Genomic DNA, 17,393 nt, shown 5'->3' with positions numbered 1-17,393 from the left:
ATATTGAGGCATTTAAAACACCAGCACTTATGTGCAAACGCCGTCCTAGAAACTTCCGAGATGAGCTGGTCAGAGCGGATATTGGTAGTCTAACTAGAACTCCTAGACAGACCTTTCTTGGAACTGAACGAAACGGCACCTTTCCCTGTCTTGGGTGCGCTTGTTGCTCCAATGTGATCAAGGGGAGCGACATAACACTTCCACGTACTGGCAAACGCTATGGCATCAGGGGCTTTTTTACATGTGACACGAACTATGTGGTTTACCTATTTATTTTTATTTTTTCACATTTTTTTCATGTTTATTATTTCTTTTCCAGCTTTCCGTGAGTTTGTCGTCCATATTCATTGTTGTAATTGCTTTTTATTTTATTTTGCAGTATGGTTTGAGAAAGGCCTCTTAGTAGGTCGAAACGTAACCATAGTATACTCATATCCTGGATTACGATATTATACCCACATTTTGGATACTTCTTTTGTCTGCGGTGTTACACTATTTGATGTATTTGAAATAAAATAAAAATCCAAAAATTTCACAATCTTCAAGATTTTTTGGCAAGATTAATCCACACTTGAGTGCGACTGTTTATCTACTGACTATTGCTTGTGGACCCTCCACGTACAGTCAGCACCTATCTCCACAGCAAGAGTGCGCGTCTTTCTTCTTCACATTGTGTTCAGTAAGTCAAAGGACATGAGCCATTGTTTCATGTGAGCCTGTCCGGTGCCCCTTTATGTATGTTAATTTGTGAAATATCTGCTGATTAGGAACTGATCATCCTCCTGCGGTGTACTATTCTGCAACACCTGGAGGATGACTATGCAGTCTAATTGTGTAATTGATCAATGAGGAAACAGCCATGACTATCTTCCCCCAATCCTGTGGGACAATGCCCTGAGCGTTATAAAGAGGGGCCTGCTTCAGTCACTAGTGTGATTCCCCAGGGCTTCAGCCTCGGGACCATGGATCCAGCTGGTGTATTACCAAACTGCTCCACTGCCCAACACTGAGCCCACTAATGTCACAATTATAGTGTAACGCTCCGGAACCTCTTGGCTTGAGACAATGAGTACACTGAACAGAAGTACCGCAACAAGCCTGTATTTACACAAATAAATGCAGGTGCAGTAAGTGAGCAACAGTTCAAAACACAGCAAACAGGGAGATAGTGAAGGCGTTAATATGGAGCACTGCTGCAGGCAAAGTCTCTTGGGCGTGGCACACACTAGGGAAAGCCGTTCAGAAGTCACAGTTCACAACTAGGCTGGCAGTCTCTTAGGAAGCCCAGACCAGTCACAAAATACTGCCATAGCACACCAACTAGGTTAGCTGAAGTAGGCCGAGCTTACGTGTCCTAAGCAGGCATGTGGAGGCAGATGCTGAGGAACTCACACACAGCTTGCTACTGAGAACTGTAGAGGTTTGGAGAGGAGAGTCTTTTGAAGCAGAGAGCCAGGGATTCTAGTAGAATACACAAGCATGGACTGGAATGCAAACCAGGGTTATAAAGACAGGGAAGGCAGATCACATGAGCAGAGGTGTGGCAGCCGACGCCATCTTGAAAAAGGGCAATAAAGCACCACAGATGAACAGTGAATCCAAAGTCCTGACAACTAATACACTGGATAACCCAGGTTCAGACAATTCAGTCACCTCACCACGTACTCCACTGCTCTCAGTCAGCTTCCTAAGCTTACCGCTACCTCCTCTCTGTGCGTGTCCGCTAAAAGCGGGATGCTCCTGGTTGGGATAGTGGGCCATGAATGACATGAGGCAGCGAAAAGATGAGACTGTCACTTTCACGATCTTATGTCCTTGCTGGGAATATAATATATGCTGTTAAGTGTTGGTGACCCATTAAAGTCTTACTGCAGTGTAGTACTCTCACCCTGTGTTGTTTGAATAGTGTTCTGCCCACAGGGAAGGAGTATGAGCGTTCAGTGGGTTGCGCCCCCATCCATGTGGTCTTTCTAAAGACAGCTAGGCCAGTGGATGGGAGTACCCACTGACCTTCGTGTCTCCACAATGTGAATATTACAAACTTTAATGAACTAGTGTATAATAGCGAAATAATAAATCTTTTGTTAGTGTTTCTCTGCACCATGCATTTTACTTACATATCGTTTCACAGCATGAACATTAATGAACACTCTAAATGAACACTAAAGTGCACATACTGTATATACGCACAACACTGCAGCATGGACAGTGCGCGCACACTCAGCTCTTCTACATACGCATATTTATATACACACACAGCTCTACTTACATAAGCATATCTACATAAACACAGCTCTACTACATATGCACATATACATACACATACTGCATATATGTATTGGGGGCCCGGGTGCCAGCTGTGATGAGGGGCTTTAACTCTTCAGCACTAAGACGCTCCGCTACTACAACTTTAGAGTGTTCTTTTGCATTGGTGCGGTATGTGTGTATTTCTTCACCCACCTGCGGGACCCTCCTTGTCAGGATATAGTGTCCCATGGGACTGTGAACACACACAAATGTCCTCAGAACTCTTGCACATTTTCTGTAAGGCTTTAATTGGAACAAGTTCTCTCAACATAGTTACAGTCCATCCATTCTCATAAGGCATAAACATGACATCTCTTGCACAGTTCCTGGTCTGGCCCTGCCACTTCTTGTCCCGCAGGTTCTCTAAACCCAAGGCCTGCAGAATCCTCCCGTTAGCAGTTACTGGACACTCCCAGTCTACGTTTCCCATTTTCAGCAAAGAACCAGACAGCCGCTTGCAGTCTCAATTGGACCTTAGGTCCCTGACAGTTCCAGCCGGTGTCCTTCAGACGCTAACCCGAGACTCTCTTCCTGGCCTCTCCCCGAGAGTGCTCCCCAGAAGCCAAACTTCGAAACTTTCTTCAGACCACACTGTTCTCGATCTTGTTTCTTTCCTTCTCCAATTGCAACTGTAACTCCAGTCTGCACTGCACTGTTGTTCTGCTCTGTTTGTTCCACTCACACTCTGACTAACTTTTTAGAACAATTCTGTCTCCTCTGGGTAACTCCTCCCACCAACAATCCCATTGGTACAGCTAATTAATTATTTCTATTCTGGCTAAACCAGCTAACTATTGCTGTCCAATCTAGCATCTAATCTCCCTATATCTATAGGTAACAACATATTATATCCTTACAGTGCCCTCTAGTGTCCCAAGCACTACATAACTATGCTGTCCCTACATTACTTTAGCATTACAATATCACATATTATATATACATACACAACAAGAAAGGGAAAAACACATAACACATCTAGGACCACCTTTCATATACATTACTCCATTTTGCAGTTCCTTCCAAGTCATATGATGGACTACATGATCTGAAAGGTCCTTGAGCTAGTCAGGTGGAAGTTTCTTCAGCTGCTCACTCAGGATGCACAGTCTCAGTGTCGGTCTCAGTACCTTCTTCTCCTGTTCTGCACCAATCCGTTAGATAAGTTTGGGGCTGGAGGAGGGAGCAGTTCTCTCATTGATTGGGAAGGACACTTTCTCAGCATTCTCCTCTGTCACAGTAAGCTGCCTCCAGTCTGTAAGACGCTCTCACTTATTAGCAAGATTTTTTTCTTGATAAAAATGTGACTTATAGTCCAAAAATTACAGTAAGTGCTAAATATTCCTTTCTCATTTAATTATACTCCTGTCTGCTATGTTTTTTTTTACTATTCGTCAACAAAATATATATTTTCTCCCCATTAGAGCTATTTTTGATGGACAACAAAATACGATTTTCCAGTAGTTCATATTTCATATTCTAAATATGATAACTTCTCTTTGTGTGGGAACTTTGATGTTTAAAGGGATTGTCCACTGCTTGGCCAGACCCTTCTCACTCCACATGTTTGGTACTGTTAAAATAAAAAATACTTATATGACTGTTCCATGCTGATGCCATTCCAGCGGTGCCAGCACTTACATTCCTGGGGCTCAAGTGAGGTTGTTACTATTGATGAGAGACCTTACTCGATAAGACATTATCCGACAATGCTTGGGTGCTGAGCGTTTTCGGCGTCTTTGAAAAATAGGTTTCAGTCGCCGTGTACGCATATCTTGCAGCAGTTTGACAGCCGCAACACATGCATATAGTGTCTGTTTCTTAGTCAATCCATATGTGTTGCAGCTGTTAAACCTATTTTTCTAGCATTGTTGCCTTATCTGAGCACCCTTGCTCATCATTAGTTGTTACTTCATGTGAGCCCTGTGCCCAATCAGCTCTGGCGTAACTGTCTCCACCTTCGGACAAATTGAACAATAAGAAGTCAAAGAGCAGCCACAGCCCTGGCTTCCTGATCATGTTAAATACATCCGAAAGCGGGAATAGTGAAGCTGGCGCTAATTGGGCTCAGGGCTCGTGTTATGCAACAACCTCACATGAGCCCGGATACGTGACCGCAGACACCGCTGGAACATCGCTGGCATGGAAGGAGAGTAGGAGTGTTTTTTTATTAACGATGCCAAACATGAGGAATGACAAGGGGTTGACTTAGTAAAGAAAATACAATTTTAGGTTAAAATATTCCAACATTTTAAACATGAAAAAGGCTTCTCCCCCTATGTGAGTTCTCTGATGTTTATTAAGAGTTGATTTTTGTGTAAAACATTTCCCACATTAAGACCATGAAAAAGGCTTCTCTCCTTTGTGGGTTCTCTGATGGCTATTAAGATGCGATTTCTGGTTAAAACGTTTCCCACATTCTGAACAAGAAAAAGGCTTCTCCCCTGTGTGAGTTCTCTGATGTACGACAAATTCTGATCTATGGTTAAAACATTTTCCACATTCTGAACATGAAAAAGACTTCTCTCCTTTGTGGGTTCTCTGATGGCTATTAAGATGCGATTTCTGGCTAAAACGTTTCCCACATTCAGAACAAGAAAAAGGCTTCTCCCCTGTGTGAGTTCTCTGGTGACTAAGAAGATATGATTTTTTCACAAAACATTTCTCACATTCTGAACATGAAAAAGGCTTCTCGCCTGTGTGAGTTCTCTGATGTACAACAAAATCTGATTTATGGTTAAAACATTTCCCACATTCTGAACATGAAAAAGGCTTCTCCCCTGTGTGGGTTCTCTGGTGGCTATAAAGATGGTCTTTCTGTTTAAAACATTTCCCACATTCTGAACATGAAACAGGCATCTCCCCTGTGTGAGTTCTTTCGTGTATAACAAGATTCCATTTCTGGGTAAAACATTTCCCACATTCCAAACAGGAAAAAGGTTTCTCCCCTGTGTGAGTTCTCTGATGCTTAACAAAATGTGATTTTCGTTTAAAATATTTACCACATTCTGAACATAAAAATGGCTTCTCCCCAGTGTGACTACTCTGATGACTAAGAAAAGATGATTTCTGATTAAAACATTTCCCACACTTGGAACAAGAAAATCTACTCTCTTCTGCAGGAATTTTTTGCTGTTTAAGAAAAGATTTCTCGAGGGCAAAACTATTTCCATACTCTGAAAGTGAAAATGGCTTCTTTGCTTCAGGAACAGTTAGCTTTTTAATGCTTGTTTTATGACTTTGATTTTCATTAGTAGTTGGTAATGAATCAGAAGAAAGGACCTGTTTCAAAAGATCAAATGATAGGTCTTTGCTGTAATGGGAAGATGGCATATCAGGAGTTATGGCATTCATTTCAATTGCATCCTGTGGGATCACAAGATCATCTGATTTAAAAATTGAAGAAATCAGCTGTCCCTCTGATGTCCTCATACAGTCTTCTGCTAAGAAAAAAATATATATTATTTTTTAATAAAATTTCTTTGAATTTTATTTTTTTTAACATTTCTACTTAAATTGTCTGTAAAATGTTATGTAAAAATATTGAATTATTCACCAAGAGAATGACAGTTCAAAGTCTAGTAGAAAACCTGATGGCATGAGCCAGTAGTGTACTGGTCAACTGTTTGTTCATTCTGCCTCACAAATATGGAATAAAAAGCCGCCAAACAATGTTATATAGGTGAAAATGATACCAATAAAAACATCTACTCATCTCACAAAAGTGCCCACTCATGTCCATCATTTGCCAATGGAAAAACAGAGGATTTCATATTATTAGTGGCTCAAACGATCTTGAAAAGCAACATGGCTTCCATTTAACCAATCCAGCAATATCCGCTCTCCGAAAGTCAAATCTACTCCTCGCTTCTGAGCCTTGTAGTGCGCCCAAACCACATTCATCATCCATGTATTTGGCATTAATATAGTGAAAAGAATGCACTTCATTTACGGTGTGATCTCAGCTCAGGGTACTTCAGACTCGGCTGAAAGAACAGAGGACTGCTCTCTGTTATCTCCCTACACTTGTCGTTACCTCATCTCTGCGTGCGTATCAGGGGGGAGTAGCGAGCCTGGGAGCTCTGACATAACATCTACATTATCCTGCCGAATCAGAGGAAGAGAAGGGTGAGACCCTGTAATGTGCACCATCTTGGCGTAATTGCTGGGATTGTTCTGTTTGCTATTGGGTGTTGTGGTTCAACAAAGTATTGCCACACTGTTTTACCCTAACCCTGTGTTGTCTGTGTAGTGCACTGCCCACCAGGAGATAGAGCGGGTGTTCAGTGGTATGAGCCCTAGTCCATTGGTCCATGTAGCTTTGCTAAAGGCAGCCAGGCCAGTGGACGAGAGCACCCACTGACCCTGTTTCTCCACACCAACCCAGCAGATGGAGACTGTAACGGGCAAAGTGGTGGAACCACTGTGCCGTATCTCTCTGAAAGTCTGGAGGAGCGTAACTAGGTGGCCTACCAAATCCCAACTTAGACAAGTGGCAGCAGGCAAAAACTGCCACCCAAGAAGGGACAAAGAGGTGGCACAAGATGCTACTCCATGGCCGACTTACAGAAGGTAGCAGCTGACCCCCTACAGCGGGTAAGCTGCTACAGCCCGAAGGAAGGATGAAGATTGCTGGCAGGCACTGTAGGATGTTATGAATGGGTCACCGAGGAGGATGGCACGAACAGGCTAAGCCACCAGAAGGCCAGAGAGGTTGGTAACTAAGTGGATTGCAGACCCCTGATCCTATCCACACAACTAGCAGTAGCCGTGGAGCGTTCCTACGATGCCCTAGATGCTTCGTCACAGCCGGAGGACTAACTAAGCCTAAAGACAGAGAGATGAAATCTAAACTGCCCCGGAGCAGATCCTCAAAGGAATAGACAGCCCCCAAACATATATTGTCGGTGAGACAAAATGAGGCACAAACACAGGTAGAGAACAGACTGAGCAAATGGTGGGGCCCAAGCTGTCTAGACAGGACAGGGCAGAAAAGATACTGTCTGCAATCACGCACAAAACCCTGAAAAAGTCCAACACTTCTGATATACAAATAACCTGAGGTCACACGACCTCACCCCCGCTAGATCAGCACTCTGGTATAAACTGGCAGCAAAGCAAAAAGATACTAACATAACAGGGGACTGAACAAGCTGCAACATTTGAAGCAGGGCCCAGCTCTGCCCCCAGCAGGTAGCATGCTGAACCATATCAGCAAAACAGAAAGCAAAAAAAAGACACAACCAGATAAGATGCAAAGGATTAGCAAAATAATTACTTAGCTGAACCATGCAGATCAGGCAGGGGACAAAAGAACTCTAAATGCACACAGAGGAAATCACCAGCAACCTCCAAGAGCAGCCAGCTCAATTATATGCTCCCAGCCAGTAATCCCAGGTTCCCAATTATTTTTGTCAGGTGGAGAACTTCCATCCACCTGGTCAGCTCCACTACTCTCAGTAACCACCAGAGGGAGCTCGGCTCAGATCTTTGAGCAAGGGAATTCACAACAGTAGGAACTCTGGAACCACGGGTGCAGATGGGACCGGCTGAGGAACAGAAAATCATCGCCACAAAATGACAACGTGGAATATGGCAGGCTGTATCACATTCAGCAACAGAAAAAATTATATATTTTTTTTAATGTGCATGAGCTATGCACACTGTTAAATTTCACCACTATTAAATAACAAGGTGAGATATGGCATTATGAATCATGCTAGCAACTGCCCCCCAAAAATATTTCTTCATACACAACAACTCAAATCACAGAATAATGTCACCGCAACACTAAATGACAAAGTGGGATATGGCATGCTGTCTCACATTTAGCTAGTGAAAAAATAAGATTTAGTATGCTAAATAATAAAGTATTACACATGTTTCCAATCACGAATTCGAATGTACCATATTTGCGCTGAATTTATGTTTGGCAATCGTTTTCTGAACAAATTTGCTCATCACTAGTTACTACTCACCTGGGTAATAATATGTAGGAATCTCCTCTTTACACCGCTCATCACCCCTCACATATGTCTCTGTAGTATTAATATGGGTCAGATCTTCACCCTGAAACAAAAATTGTAAAAGTCACAGACAGATGGAGAAGTCACATCTATGATCAGCTCTAATCCTGCCATCTCCACCGTTCTCATTACACAAGTATAAAACATATAACACTGGTGGATAAAACAAGACTGAGCACAAGACCTTCTCAGCCATGTACACATCACAGGGGAGATCTCCTGACACCTTCTCTCCATCTACCTGATGATCCTGAGGAACATTGGGATCTTCTTGTTTACAGTCCTGTGGAAGAAGAGGATGGGGACATCTCTCTGGTGTTGTCCTCTTACTGGATAGATCTGGAGGAAACACATACTGAATTCATTCCTTACATACAGATAATTATAGGCCGTGTGTATTAAGTCCTGTCTATTACCTGGTGATGTGAGGGGCTGGGGAACCTCCATTATGATGTCCTTGTATACATCTGTGTGTCCTTCTAAATATTCCCACTCCTCCATGGAGAAATAGACTGAGACATCCTGACACCTTATAGGAACCTGACACATACAAAGATACCGTCATCCCCCCCGATCCCTTCATAGCGTTACTATATAATGTCCCAGTATTCCCAGCAGTGTCACCTCTCCAGTCAGCAGCTCAATCATCTTGTAGGTGAGTTCTAGAATCTTCTTGTCATTGATGTCCTCATATATCAGGGGGTGAGGTGGAGGCCTCATGATTGGGCTCAAATGTCTTCCCCATCCCTCAGACACAGGATCCTGATAGCATCCACTAGAGGTCTTCTTCACTACTGTGTAATCCTGGTTATGGAGAGACACATTAATAAATCTCACTACAGACATTTCCAGAGTCCTCACCTCTCCAGTTCTGTCCATCTGTTATTCCCATAGATAAGAATGATGTAATGTGACGTCATCAGAATCTCTCACCTCTCCAGTAAGCTGGAAGAGGATCTCTAGGGTGAGGTGTAATATCCTCTCCGCCATCTTGTCTCTGTCCATATCCATTCTTGATGGGTAGTTAGAATTCGGTGTAATAATACAATTACTGGAGATAACAAGGGGAAACATTAGGAGTTAGAAGGTGTAGATGTGGTATTCTCTAGTCTTCTATAGACGGGAAGATAAATTGAATTGATGACTAAGACATCTCCTCCATGCTCCCAATCACTGGCTATGTTACTCACTGCTTCAGCAACTGATTGGCTGTAGGAATCCCGAGTTCGTTGGGAATGATCAGGAAATACAGAGACTGGCGGGAACCCAAGCAGCAATGGTGTTTTTATTATTGTACAGTATTTAGTTTCCTTCTTTACATCTACTAATAAAACCTATATATTTTAGGCCACGGACAACAAGCAGTTTCTTCCTCAGATTCGGCAGCTGAATATGTTTCTCATAGACTCATCTTCCATAACGCTAATTCTCGTCTCATTTACTGACACTATAATCAGCATTAGCAATACTACAGGAGATATTCATTACACGTGACAGGAGAAATAACTACTTCATGATGAGGACGACATCTTCATCTTCTACTACGGCTCTAGAAACATATTTGGCCAGAGTGTGACGCTAGTCACTACTCACAGAAAGACCATGAGGGAGATGAGTCAGACGTTCCAGGGTCAATACCGAGAGAGTAGGTAGATAACCAAGGAAAAGACAAAAGCGTAAGTCAGGTCACAGTCCAGGGTCAATAACAAGAGTGTCACGATATATTTAGTGACCCAATGGGGGGGGGTCAGTCGGCAGACTGCACTACACACAACGGGATGGTAAAGGGGTGAGGAAGACCCTACCAATAGGGAAATGAGAACTGGTCGCCTCCTGCTCAAACCTGAGCCTGACCCTGCACTCCCCTAATGCCCTAAGTGGGTCCTTCTCCCCACCGCCGTCAGGAACCTCATCCCTCTCTGTCACCTCACACTGCCCTAGCTAGTGCACTGGCCAGCAAGGTCGCTAGCCTCTCCACTGCAGATAGTACAACACAGGGGACAGTGACAAACACAGGACTGACGGGGTAATAACACAACTTAGGTTTACAATTTTCTCTGCTGCAAAGCACCGCACCGCAAAATAAAGGCACCAGGATCATGAACTCACAAAACCAGCTGATACACCACAGCAGCCAGCAAGCTCCTTACTCCAGGCTTGGTCACTGTAGATTGCTCTATCACCGACAGTCAGCTGATGCATATGGTGACCATTTATAGGATAGAGGAAGTGGTCACCATCCACATCAGCTGACCTAGCACCTCTGCAGTTACAGCAAATTGCCAGCAAGGGAAAACTGATATTAATCCCCACTGGTCCTGAATGGAAGAAAGCTACATTTAAAATAGAGTGGAACTAGAACTGCCACGAATCCAAAAATGGATCGAGACAGTATTCCCCTTTTCAATGAGAGGCCTCTGGGCCCTCAACTCTGGACCTCACTGGAAACAACCTATGGTGAGTACGCCTCGATCCATCAGATTTCACCTCTGCAGTCACCTGATCAGGTTTATGGCAAACTCAGTCCAATGGAGATGGCAATAACGTAGGCTCCGGAGGCATCACAAATCTCCAGAGTGCTGACCTGTTGAGTAGGTTATGTACATGCATTATTGAGGGTAACTCCAGCTGGAAAGTCCCGGGCTGAGAATGGCCAACACCCGATGTGGCCTTATCACCCTAGAACTCCAGGTCCATACTTCCAAGCATACTTCCACCTGATGTTTTTGGTGCACATGTAGGAGGGGTAGGCCGAACTGGGGGGTGGTCCCCTGCTCACCGTGAACAGACGATAGGGACACGAGACGGAGGCAGATTTTAGGTACAACACGTCCGAGTTTATTGGCCGTCTTTCTGACAACCTCAGCAATACACCGAAGCACTTCCACAGCTCTCCGTATTTAGGCCCGGGTACCTGCACGTCTCTTCTGTCATAGTGACGTTTCTTTACGGCTCAACCACTGGGCTGCCCTAGGCCTTTCCACCGCCAGCACTTCACCGGTCAGAGGTCGTCGTCAATTTGGTACCCCCGGGGCCTCGTCTGTTCTGTTCTGCGGTTCTTCGTGTCGGGGCCACCCCCCTGACTTCCCTTCTCCTCAGTCCCCCTAGTTAAGCTCTCCACACAGCACACACTCCGTCACAGACTCCTCTCCTCTTGAGCTCCTCCCGGGACTGGAACTTTCTGGAACCCTCCTGTCCTATTTATAACTTTCCTGGTTCCCTATAACTCCACCCCCCATGACCAACGGTTTCTAAAGCCATAAGCTGCTGTCAAGTCCTGAACTCACGCTCTCCCCTGCCATCTTGTGGTCAACCCAAGATACTGCACTCAATTTACACTTTTCCCAGCTGTGTCCCTAGTGTAATTACAAACATACTAATAAATACAACAAATAACAGGGGCGCTATACACCGGAATCCTAAGCAGCAAATAATGGACAAAACCACCTAATTTGTCCCAAAGATACAAAAATCAATAATTATAAAAATGCTATTTGCGCTAACATGATATCCGGACATGAAAGCAATATAGAATAAAATATATATATTCTATGTTGCTTTCATGTCCGGATATCATATATATAGCAAATAGCATTTTTATAATTATAAACATACGCCTACAGTACACAAACCATCCCTTCTTCTTACTGACAAGTCCGTCTGTCAGGTCACCTTCCCCACACACACCCACACGTATTCATTCAATCACACACAGGTCCGGACCTGAATGTTAATTTCCATGCATGCGATTGCCACAGGATGGTGAACTCTATGAGGAACCAACAGCAGAGGCGTCCGCCTGTGTTGCTAAACTCTTACCCTCACTACAGAGGGAACCACCACCCTCTCCTGACCCCTCCTGCTAAGAGGACTCCATGACTCAGGGTTTACTTGTGGTTAGGGTTGAGTCTTGCCCATACTCCCTGGCAGCATTTCCGCTGCCTCCATCGGAGAAAAAAATAGGTTTAAGAAGGACGGCAGAGATTGTAGCTCCCAGGCAGCAGTCCTTGCAAAACTGGTCCCAGCTGACTACTTCTCTGGACCACCAAATTATGACTGGGTTGTGTTTCTACACCAAGGGAAGTCTAAGACGATGGGAGTTAGCCTACCCTTCAAGATGTAGCATGACAGGGACTCTTCGTGATGAGTCCCTATACGCAGGTTAATATTATCTACAACTTGGGTCATCCTCCCCTGGCTGAGTGGGACAGTCAATTGCCTCAACGCTTAGGGGTCTCACCAGCATCCTGCCCAACAGACCATGTGTCTGGACAAAGCAAGAATCCACCAAATTGACTCCCGCTCCACTATCCACAAGCACAGGAACTGTCTCAGTAACCTCTCCAACCACCACTTCAGCAGGAATGGTACACTGAGACATAAAGATGGAGGAAATAGACACCCTGGTCACCTTCCTCCACACGACCAGGGGGACGCAGCTTTTGAGATGGTGAACATACTTTGGCGAGAGCTGGGCAGACATTGATGTAATGACTCGTAAATCCACAGTAGAAACATGCCCCCATACCACGGCGAACCACAGGCAACCTAGTTTGAGAGGAGATTCCTCCCACCTGCATAGGTTCATCCATCTACACTGGTGTGTCCTCCTCCCCGGAAAGAACAACAGGGGGCAGATTCAGTGTATGTCTCTCCCTGAGGCTTCTATCCGCCAGGATAGCAAGGGCCATGGTAGCCTTCAATGACCCAGGAGTAGCACACTGCACCAGAGTACAGAGTATCCTGCAGCCTAGGTGACAGACACTGACAAATATGACTTCTAAGAGCAGGGTCGTTCCACTACATGTTAGTGGCCCACCTCAAACTCTGAGCAGTACTCCTCAGCCGGCCAGGCCACTTGCTTGATCTTATGGAGTCTAGACTCAGCCAGGGAGACACCATCAGGATCCCCATACACCGGCGCCAATGCCGCAAAAAACTCACCCACTGACCGCAGAGATGGTGAATCGGACGGCAGGGAGAAGGCCCAGGATTGGGGATCACCCTTGAGAAGGGAGACTATAATCCCTACACACTGTTCCTCACTGCCTGAAGAACGTGGGCGGAGTCTGAAATATAACTTACAGGCTTCCTGAAAAACCAAAAATGTATCTCTCCCTCCAGAGAACCTGTCAAGGAGAGATATCTTGAGTTCTGGTTGAGCCTGCACATGAGCCGAGACCCAGAACCCTGACACCTGCTGAAGCTGCTGCACCACCTGACAGCGCAGCTCCTTAACCTCCTCAGCGAGGGTCTGGATCAGCTGGGCAAAAGGCTGTGCTTGAGCCATCAGTTCATCGGAAAAAAAAAGTATTGGTTGGTGATAATGTCATGATATATATATATATAGCAACCCAACGGGGGTGATCAGTCGACGGACGGCATGACACACAATGGGATGGTAAAGTGGTGAGGAAGGCCCTACCAATAGGGAAAGGAGGACTGGTAACATCCTGCTCAAACCTGAGCCTGACCCTTCACTCCCCTAATGCCCTAAGTGGGTCCTTCCCCCCCTCCGCCGTCAGGAACTTCATCCCTCGCTGTCACATCACACTGCCCTAGCTAGTGCACTGGTCGGCAAGGGTGCTAGACTCACCACTGCAGATAGTACAACACAAGGGACAGTGACAAACACGAGACTGACGGGGTAACAACACAACTTAGCTTTACAATTTCCTCTCCTGCAATGCACCACACAACAGAATAAAAGCACCAGGATCACGAACTCATGAAACCAGAAAAATACACCACAGCAGCCAGCAAGCTCCTTATTCCAGGCTTAGTAACTGTAGATTGCACTATCACCAACAGTCAGCTGATGCATCATGTAACCATTTAAAGGATGGTGAGAGTGGTCACCACCCACATCAGCTAACCTAGCAACTCTGCAGTTACAGCAAATTGCCAGCGAGGGAAAACTGACATTAACCCCCACTGGTCCTGAAAGGGAAAAAGCAACATTTTGTGGTGTCAACATAATCACTGCACCCCTACATGAATTCATTGAGAGGTTTAGTTTGTAAAATGCAGTCACTTATGGGGGAGTTTCTACTGTTCTGGCACCTCAGGGGCTTTGCCAATGTAACATGGCACCCTCAAACAAGTGCAGCAAAATGCACTGTAATATGGCGCTACTTCCCATGTGAGCTTTGCACTGTGCCTCAAAAGTAGTTTTCGACCACATATGGGGTATCAGTGAACTCAGTAGAAATTACACAACAAATTTTGGGGTCCATTTTCTCCTGTTACCCTTGTGAAAATACAAAATTTGTAGCTAAAAAAAGATTTTTGTGGGAAAGATTTTTTTATTTTCACAGCTTAACATTATAAACTTCTTTGAAGCACCTTGGGGTTCAAAATGCTTAATACACATCTAGATAAGGTCCCAAAGGGGTGTAGTTTCCAAAATGGTGTCACTTCTGGTGGGGTTTCCACTGTTAGGCACATCAGGGGCTCTCCAAACCGTAACATGGTGTTCGCTAATTATTCCAGCAAATATTGCATTCAAAAAGTCAAATGGCGCTCCATTCCTGCCGTGTGCCCAGACAGTAGTATTCCCCCACATATGGGGTATTGACGTACTCAGGAGAAATTGCACAACAAATTGTATGGTCCATTTTCTCCTGTTACCCTGGCAAAAGTAAAATTTTTGTGAAAGAAAATAAAATGTTTGTTTTTCCCTTCCACTTGATCCATTAATTCCTGTGAAGCAACTGAAGGGTTAATAAACTTCTTGAATGTGGTTTTGAGAACCTTGAGGGGTGCAGTTTTCAGAATGGTGCCACTTTTGGGTATTTTCTCTCATATAAGCCCCTCAAAGTAACTTCAAGTGTTAGGTGGTCCCTAAAAAAATGCTTTTTTCAAATTTTGTTGTAAAAATTAGAAATTGCTGTTCAACTTTTAACACTTATAATTTCCTAACAAAAAATATGATTAAAATTTGTGCTTATTAGAGATGAGTGAATATTCCAATGTTTGGTTTGGATTACGATCGCCGAATTTGCAATATTAGCCGATTAATCCGTTGAATATTCGCTGAACATAACTGAACACCAAATGCTGCCAAAACACATCAATTGAGGGGCAGACACCAGGAAAGTAGCCTCAATTCACACAGTATGCTAATTGTAGCATGACACTGCAGCACTCAGCCAGGCATGAGATATCGGGGTCTGGGACGGCATTTACAGCTTTCAATTGAACATCACAGTAAGACGAGGTGAGTGAGGGATCGGTGTAGGCCTCCTATGCTGGGAGCCCTGATACCACATGCAACAGCTCAACCTGCTTTCCTGCTCAGCCACACTCAGGTGGCACAAATATCATATAAATTTCGTAGACGTCTATTGTCAGAAAAATCTAAGGATAGTAACATGGGTAGTTGACTCCAAGGAAGTGGAGGCTTTATGGTCCTGGAGGCCTACTGCTACCTGCTACAGGCAACACGCATGAAGGAGACCCATCCAGGGGTCTACACATTTACAAAAATTAGTGGCAGACAAAAACAAAGTGACATCAATTGCAATAAAGTAGAATTAAGATAGCGGGGACCGACACCTCTTCCACTACAGCCAACCCAGCAGATGGAGACTGTAACGGGCAAGGCGGTGGAATCACTGTTCCATATCCCTCTGAAAGCCTGGAAGGGGTGTAACTAGGTTACCTTCCAATTCCATACTTAGACAAGTGTCAGCAGGCAAAAACTGTGACCCAAAGAGGTACAAAGATGCTACTCCATGGCTGACCTACAGAAGGTGGCAGCTGACTCCATACAGCGGGTAAGCTGTAATGGCCCAAAGGAGAGATGAAAAATGCAGGCAGGCACTGTAGGGACTCTGGAACCATGGGTACAGATGAGATCGACTGAGGAACATAAAAGCACTGTCAGGTGCGGGCTGGACCAGGTGTTAGACAGATGGGTGCTGGCAGGTGCGATCTGGACCGGCTGATAGACAGAAGAGCACAGACAAGTAAGAGCAGATGGGTACAAGGTAGACAAGCAGACAGGCGGACCTGGGGAACCTGACAACTAGCAAGCACGCAAGGAACACTAACAATGTAGCTGCAGCACCTCCATATTAGAGGAGAAGACTTAAATAGAAGGTGTTGCCTAGCTATAGGTTGGGAATAACTTAGGTTGATGTGGGCGGTCCCATTAAGAGGGCGGGAGTGCACACATGCGCCCTCTAAGCATAGTTTCCAATCTTACAACTGAACCTTGGTGGTCACTGACACATAAGGGGTGAGATGAGGAGGGGGTGTGTGAGTGGGAGACAGTGAATGTCCTGTCTGTTAGGTACAAGAAGATCCAATAAAAGGCCAAGTCTGTAATGTTAATAGATCAGAAAGTCTATAGTAAGAGGGAATGGTCCACTGTGTCAAAGACAGATACCAAGTTCAGGAGAAGGAGGAGGACAAACTCACATCGTTTTCATTTGTTGGTTAGTAGGTAGTTGGTGACCTTAGTCAAGGCACTTTCAGTGTAATGGTGTGGTCTGAAGCTAGATTGTAAGGGGTCACAGAGGGAGCAAGCGGAGAGGTGGGTGGACAGTTCAAAATGGACGTGTTGTTCCAGTAGTTTGGAAGCATAGGGGACAAATGATATGGGGCAATAGGTAGACACAGAGGATGTGTCAAGAGTGGGCTTTTTGAGGATGGGTGTAATCGAGGTATGTCTTAATCAGATGGAAGACACCAGTTGTTAGTGAAAGGTTGAAGAAGTGGGTTAGGCTTGAGATGAAGACTGCAGTAAAGTTTGGAATGAGGTGCGACGTTATTGTGTCAAGTTCACAGATGGTGAGGCAAAGTCTTCATTTGAGATAAGAGGAGGAGGGGGAACTGGTGGATGCAGGAAAGAATTGAAAGTGCTGTTTAGCATTGTCAGACAGGTATGATATGAGGGATGAGAATTCAGTTTGTCTTGCTGCAGTCAGAATTTGCGCAGCATTTTTACAACTTCTATTACTGGATGGGCAACTCTGCTCCCTTTTTTTGGCAGCCGTACAACGGTACGCTTTGTAGATGAGGGCCAGAAAAAATATGTCCTGCAGTAGATGGCAAGCG

The 17,393-nt window shown here is 44.7% G+C and overlaps 2 protein-coding genes across 3 annotated transcripts in view; both read right to left on the bottom strand.

The window, feature by feature from the left end:
- The window catches only part of LOC141047073 (uncharacterized), a 503,490-nt gene that overhangs the window by 177,940 nt on the left and 308,157 nt on the right, over positions 1-17,393 (bottom strand). The window lies entirely within an intron of this gene.
- On the bottom strand, positions 2,537-9,410 carry LOC141047074 (uncharacterized). 2 transcript variants are annotated; one of them, XM_073542014.1, is made up of 6 exons: positions 9,264-9,410; positions 8,955-9,134; positions 8,747-8,870; positions 8,572-8,669; positions 8,283-8,373; positions 2,537-5,747 (listed from the first exon to the last, which is right to left on the bottom strand). In XM_073542014.1, the coding sequence occupies exons 1-6, from the start codon at positions 9,402-9,404 to the stop codon at positions 4,639-4,641; spliced, it is 1,743 nt and encodes a 580-aa protein (XP_073398115.1). In that variant the 5' UTR covers positions 9,405-9,410; the 3' UTR covers positions 2,537-4,638. The 2 variants fall into 2 exon arrangements, with proteins under 2 accessions (XP_073398115.1, XP_073398116.1); XM_073542015.1 differs by having other exon boundaries at positions 2,537-5,744.

This window comes from Dendrobates tinctorius, unplaced genomic scaffold (assembly GCF_039654945.1).
Source record: "Dendrobates tinctorius isolate UK_male_01 unplaced genomic scaffold, ASM3965494v1 ptg000126l, whole genome shotgun sequence".
NCBI classification, from domain to species: Eukaryota; Metazoa; Chordata; class Amphibia; order Anura; family Dendrobatidae; genus Dendrobates; species Dendrobates tinctorius.
This window is presented reverse-complemented; position numbering and strand designations above follow the sequence as displayed.